At 58.4% G+C, this 6,550-nt stretch overlaps 1 protein-coding gene across 1 annotated transcript; it reads right to left on the minus strand.

Moving 5' to 3' along the window:
- Positions 1-1,285: 1,285 nt before the first annotated feature.
- TGME49_249600 (hypothetical protein) lies at positions 1,286-6,053 on the minus strand. Its single transcript, XM_002367252.2, has 3 exons — positions 2,444-6,053; positions 1,844-2,157; positions 1,286-1,516 (listed from the first exon to the last, which is right to left on the minus strand). The coding sequence occupies exons 1-3, from the start codon at positions 4,629-4,631 to the stop codon at positions 1,421-1,423; spliced, it is 2,598 nt and encodes an 865-aa protein (XP_002367293.2). The 5' UTR covers positions 4,632-6,053; the 3' UTR covers positions 1,286-1,420.
- Positions 6,054-6,550: the final 497 nt, after the last annotated feature.

Below are 6,550 nucleotides of genomic sequence, written 5' to 3' on the forward strand. Positions count from 1 at the left end.
GGAAAACTGTTTAAACAGCGACAGAACCCCTCTCCAAATGCTCACAACACGTACGGCAGTCGAAACCCCAGACAACGTGAGGGAGAACTCTACCTTCGAGAGCGGCGAAGACGCTCGCCCGCCACTCGGCGCGTAGCAGACACGTGAATAATGCAAATTTCTCTTAAGCTTCCTTTGTACTGTCCGCGCTCTGGCCTGTTCCCGGCGTTCACGAGTGGAGTGAAATCCGCGAAACAGGGAAACGGAAGGCGTTGTCGTTCCCTTTCCCCTCGCAGCTCTGTCTATCCCTCTCCCGTTCTCAAGCGTATACATTTGAATGTACATTTGTCGCTCCTGCAGAGCCAGCGAAACCCCCAGAAAAAAAGGCACTGCGGTTGCCGGCTCCGGCGAGAGCTGCACTAACACCGCCGTCGAGCGTGGCTAGTCCTGAGAGACAGAGAACGCGCAGGACGACTCTCCGCCAGCAGAGAGGACAGGAAGGCGGAAACTGCGAACAGCGCCAAACTATCACGAAAGCATGGGACGCGCGGAAAAAAGAAAAGCCGTAGTCAACGTGTCCACATTAGTTATCATTTCCAAACTGAAGAGCCTTTCCCTTCCTGTGCCGCATGCACAGCTGTACAGAGCATGAAGCGAACAACACCGCGCACTGAGCCTGACCCTTCGTTTTGCACGGGTGCTTTTGCACGACAGGACCGACTCGCGGTTGCGTAAAGCGTGACAAAACCGCGACACAAACGACACAACCTAAATCGCCCCAAAAACGAAAAAATGGGTGCGCTGCGACGCATGTTACACAGATGGCAAACACGACGCAGAGGACCACGAACTCCCATCCACAGAAGGTCCAGCCTGTGGAAAAGACCAAAAGAGAGCAGAGGCATCAACCCAGAAATCAAACGCCTGCGTGCGCTGTAGGGACCCACAGATGTCTTCACTTCTCAGAAAGGAGACGAGACACTGTCCGGCAATCTTGGCAGACAGACAACCATTCGCGAAGAGCACCGCCCAGCACAGAGAGGCGGAAGCACCTTCCAACTTTGTCATCACATCTGCGCTGCTCCCTCGAGAGTCAATTCAGAAACAGTTGCACACGTGCTCTACGTCTGGGAATAAGAATTCTGGCGAGGAAAGCTGGGGGAAATATTCGACACTACACAGGTCGATACTTCAGACAACGAAGTGCGAAGACCGTGAACATGTGAAAGATTGGATCCCTCGCCCTAGGAGAAGCGAAGCGGGGGGGGGGGGGACAGCGTGCGCCAGACCTTCGCGGGCGCAAGCTTGCCCTACAAGGAGACAGAAAAGACGAGAGCGAGGATCTGAGCAAATGCGTTCTGAAGACGTCAGCGAGAGAGGAAACCGGAAAAAGAACAGGGGTCCTATCCTCGACTTGCAAGGAAACCGCCTGGCGAAAAACTCATGGCGCCAGACAATTTTGCTTCGCTGCTAGACGCCCGCGATCTTGCACTTCCTGCCAGTCGATGCCGAGGAAACACATTCGAATTTGTTCGCCCTGAAAAAACCAGCAAGACAAGAGTTCTACGCATGCCCGACAGAGTTTCCTTTCCGGCCCTCTGCACCGTCACGAGGTCCTAATCTCCCCCCGACGGAAGAACAGGCACGAGCCGCTACCCCGTCGTTGCGTCTTTCCTTCTCTTCCAGAAACCAGCGGAAGTATCAAAAAACGCATGCTTCAGGAACTGTCGCCATGTCCCCTCCTCCCCAACTGCCAGATGGACATGCACCTCGTTCGACGGACACACAGAGCGGCTCTCCCCTGTATCTCCGCACCAGCTGCGGTCTTTGCCGTTCTGCGTTCTGTGAAGGGCAGAGCACTTACCAGATTCCCCGCCGCGAGGAAGAGAACCGCCCACTCGCCTCTGTCCTTCTTCTCGATGCTTGTGTCGATTTGCACCGCATACCAGTCTCCGAATCTCACGCAGAATCGCGTCGTGTACTTTGGATGGAGGTCGATGGTGAATGGATAGAGAAGCAGAGAAATAGAGCCCAGACAGGCATTCAGGCCCCCAGTCCGGAAAGACCTCTCATCGCGGAACCAAAACCAATGGCCGTGGTGCATGACGAAGAAACGCGCGCTCCACCGAGGTCGATTCAACCAGCTATTCTTGTCTGTCGGTGCCGTGTGCACGTGCCCTGAAAAACAAAAACAAGTAACCTGAGTGATACTTATATATATATATATATATATATATATATATATATATAGCTTCGCACATGCATGTGAAGGTAGCCCATTGCCGCAGGTGGACCTTTGGTGGGTTTCTCTACGTCCTTTCGCGGACTTTATTAGACGAAGCCGGAGAGGCTCTTTCCAACGACGCGCGCGTCGATCTCGCCACCGCGCAAAATCCTAGAGGCACCGTGAATCTGGACGAGTGGACGCACCCAGCTCGGAAGGCAGAGAGAAGAGAGAACTCACCTGAGAACCCAGGGAGTCGATCCACCTCGAGAAGGCCTTTGACGTCGTCAAGATAGACCGACTTGTATCGAAGGACGAGGCGGAGATCGGAGGCATCAAGGCTGGTGACTCTGAACTGTTTCATGATTAATCGATGGATTGTTCGCTTAGAAAACTTTTCGACTTTTCGACCCGCTCCCTTTGAGGGTCGCAGTTTTCTGGTTGCTCCTGTGGGTTTCTCGTTTCGAGGGCCCTCCTGAGTGGCCATTGCCTTCTCCGCGACCTTTGCCTTTGGACACTTGTCCCCTTTCTCTGCGCCTCCCCGTCCCGATTCTGCCTTCACCTCCACCTTCGGTACGCGTCTCTGCTTCTCGCCTTTCGCCTCCACCGTTGTGCGCGTCTCCTCAGTCGCAGAAGGACCTGCTTCTTCGGCGAGCTGCGCGACACTGACCACCCGGCTGCCTTCGCCGTCCTCGTCCTCAAGCACATCCGGGAACACTCCGACCTTCGAGAGGTCGAAGGTGCCTTCGGGCTCGAGACCGACTGCCACCGCGGCTTTCGCGCTTTGCCTGGCCCAGTCGCCAAGACTCTCTTCGACCTCGACGTTCCGGAGAACCGGCGTCTCCTCGCGGTCGCATCTTTCGACGTTCGAGTCGGTCTGTGCATGAGGCGGCGGTTCCAGAAAACTCGTCTGGCGAGAGCTGGAGACCGAAAAGTCTCTCCCGTCCTCCTCGATCTCCACTTCCTCGCTGGGGCGCAAATTCGTCGCCTCGACGTTCGCGCCTCGCGTCTCCGGCGCACGCGCCGCCGCGGCCTCGCGCCCCGCGCAAATGCGCCCCTCTGGCCCCGCCTGGGGCGGCAAGCTCGCGAACCGGTCCCCCGCCTTCCGAGTTCGCGTCTTGTAGAACCCCCGGAGAATCAGGTGCGCGGACGGCCGCTTCCGCCACCTGGTGAAGCCTCTGCCGAGTGTGTTCGAGTACGCACCATCCGTGCGGCTCTTCTCACTCACTTTGCTCGCCGTCTCCGCGGAGGTCACCTCGCTCATCGCTTTCGCCTCGTCGCCGGTCGCCCCACCTTCAGGCGCCTCAAAGACTCCGTGCTCGTCCTCTTTCCGGAGGCGCCGACTAAACAGCTTCTTGATCGACAGGGTCAACGGCAAACTCTGGGTCATGGAGTACCACCCGGAGCCTCCCCGGCGGCTCTGGAGCCCGTCCTGGGTCGATTGGCCCGATGAGGCCCCCGCGACTCGCTCACCCGCCGAGTCGCTCGCGAGCTTGGCCAGCGAGCTGCGGCTGCGCTGCGTGCGGTCGCGCGGAGCCCCGGAGCTAGCCGGGGGATCTATTGGGCTCTTGCGGGCCTTCGCGAACGCCGGAGGGAGGCGCGGAGTCGTCGCCGGCGCCGAGGACGTCCCCCCTCGGGCTCCACGGGGAGTGTCATCGCCAGAGGTGTCTCCTGCAAAGCGGCGCGCCTCGTGTCTCCGGGGAACCGCGTTCGACTCAGACGCAGGATACAAGTCGCTGACTTGACTGTTTGCAGCAGATCGCAGGCCCGAGTGACCTACTACTCCGCCGCCGCCGAAAGAGAGCACTGGGACCGAAGGAGAGACTGGACTCGGCTCCAACACCCCGAGCACGAGGTGAGTCTCGACGGTCGTCGGCGTGGAGACCACCGAGGTGGAGGCCGAAGAACGGTCCAGTCGGTCTGAAGCGTGTGATCTATTCTCCTTTTCGTAACGGCAGTCCTCGTAGCGGCGCACAGCCGCCAGCGCAAAGTTCTCCGCGAGGTGTGACCGCGAGGTACGGCGCCAGGTCTGTTGCCCAGTCTCGCCTTCCTCCAGCGTACGCGCCGGTCGGGCGCTGGGCATCGCGGCGAATGCCGAGGACGGGGTGGGGACTGGCTCGATGGCGGCCCCGAAGGACGCGCGGACTTCGGCGGCGCCGGGAGGCAACGAGGTCTCCATGCTTGAAAAGAAATTCCGAGGAGAGAAGACGAATCCAGGAAAACCAGAAAAAGCGTACGCCACGCACTTCGTCAGAAGTCGCCTGCGCAGACAACGGCGACCTCGGAACGCGTCAACCGCAGCCACCCCGAGACCGGCGGGCGGGAAGGGGGAGGGATCTCCAGCTGAGGTTTTTTTTTCTGCTTTGGGAAGACTGCGAAAAACCATGAGAGAAGCGAGGTGCTGTTTGACGCCCGTGGCCTTGCGCATTCCTACGCGCACATAGCCGCATGCAGTTCATATATCGCTGCACCGCTTTGAGAGTGCCCTTTGCACTGGCGCCAAGAGAGGCGCTCGCCTGGCCGTCCAGCAGGGCTGACGCACTCAAGACAATCTCGCGGAACAGACTCGACAACAGTGGAGACCTTGCGTCTGGTTCAGACACAGAAAGGCTTTGTTTCTGCGGAGTGTGTAGCTACGTGAGGACCATGGCGCTGCTGGGGGTTTCCCCTGTTGCGGGGCTAGCCTCAGGGAACTCCGAAACGCAGTGACGGTGAGAAGCGCGAGAAAGCTTGGAAACTGAGAAGAAGGGAAGGTGTGCGGTTCAGCGAACGAGAGAGGCGTTCCGTTGCCGGCTCTCCGTTTTTTCTGGTTGCATGCATCCGCTTACGCAACTTTCAGCGCTCTGTTGAGAGTTCCAGACAGGACGGTGCAGGTCGGGAGACAACGTCCTCTGCCATATATTTTGCCCGCGAAGAGACCGGCTGCTTGTTTGCACTCGACTGTACTCTTTGCCTGCGAGATGCCAAGAAGACGGCGGCTGCTGGGTCGACGCTTCGTTCCATGTGCGCGAGGCGCTTCCCCGCAACAGTTTCGCGACCTTTTCCCCAGAGCCGAGCCTGAAGTTGCCTTCGAAACCTAACGGACTCGTAGACGTGCGAACCTTCCCTTGCAAACGCCCAGAGGCACGAGATTCGCCTTGCCCGCCTGCCGATAAAAGTCTTTGGCGGCGACCCGGCGACTGAGAAACGTTCGCGGCCACACGATCAACTGCTCGACGTCGGCGCACCCATTTTGCAAGGAAGGAGGCCCGGGCGCTGCCGACAGTCTTGTTGACGTGAAGCAAGACCTGCACAAGGAGAAACGAAAATCATATTCCCGTCTTAAACTCAGTGGTTCTTTCACCAACCCGAGGGGAGTATGCGCCAAATTTGATTTGTGGACTGCGTTTCGCAGGACGTACGCCGGAACCGCGTGGAGGTCGAGCGGGGTTTCAAGCGTGTCTCCAGAAAAAACAAAGCAAATGGAAGAAAAGAATTTGGAAACGCCGCGGTCGCCCTCCCAAGCTGGGTCCCGCGTCCGCGGTCCGTGCCTTTCCACGGGACCGTGCCAAGACTATTTCGGGAAGGAGGAAAAGCCTGGGAAAGCCTCGAGCACATGGTTTTCGCACCCCTCCACAGGCGACGCTGGAGTCGAGAAAGAAAAGAAAAAAGCGGGTGAAATGTCTTTGCAAAGTTCCAGATGCATGCGGTCGCAAGAAGCAGGCCTTCTAGGGCGGCGCCGCTACGTCCTGGAGAGGAGCCTCTGTTACCGCCCCTCTTCGGTTACGGGCAGAAAACGACGGTCGACGGCAAACGCAGCCGGACACGATGGAGAAGCCTACACTTTCAAGATTGAGGACCAGCAAAAAACAACGCCCCGTCTGAGTGAAGAAAAGGAAAACGAACGCTGAGAGGAAAATCTTGCAGACCCAAAACTCGGAGACAGAAGCGGGGAGCGCGGCGCCGCCGGACGTGGACGGAACCCGTGGCACCCACTACCTCGCCTGCATGCGGAACGGGAAAAACCCAAACTCTCCAATTGCCCCCGCGATTTTCGAATTGCAACTTTTCGCAGTGTGTGGTGAAGCTGGTTCTCTTGTCTCCGAGAGGAGACGACGGGTATCCTGACCCGCGTGGGTTGCGAAACCCAGAGGGAACCCCCACAGGCAAGAACCACGGAGTCAGGGGGTCTGGGAAGCGCGCTACCACAGCCCCCGAGTTTTGCAGGATTCTCGGCTGTCTGCCTTTTTTTCTGAAGTGACCCTTCTTGCTCTTGAATACCCCAAGCGGCCTCGATGGTATACACGGGTCTCGAGCAGGCCGCCTTCCCCAGCCTTATACCGTGTCTCCCCTGAGAGTCTCGCCGTT

Source organism: Toxoplasma gondii, chromosome XII, assembly GCF_000006565.2.
Source record: "Toxoplasma gondii ME49 chromosome XII, whole genome shotgun sequence".
In the NCBI taxonomy this organism is placed as follows: Eukaryota; Apicomplexa; class Conoidasida; order Eucoccidiorida; family Sarcocystidae; genus Toxoplasma; species Toxoplasma gondii.

Excerpts from the sequence above, each read along its gene's own strand:
- TGME49_249600 (XM_002367252.2), bottom strand. The coding sequence starts at position 4,631 with ATGCGCAAGGCCACGGGCGTCAAACAGCACCTCGCTTCTCTCATGGTT. Across the intron at positions 2,158-2,443 it reads TCGACTCCCTGGGTTCTCAG|GGCACGTGCACACGGCACCG; the intron begins GTGAGTTCTCTC and ends TTTGTTTTTCAG. Across the intron at positions 1,517-1,843 it reads TCCTCGCGGCGGGGAATCTG|GGCGAACAAATTCGAATGTG; the intron begins GTAAGTGCTCTG and ends TGGTTTTTTCAG.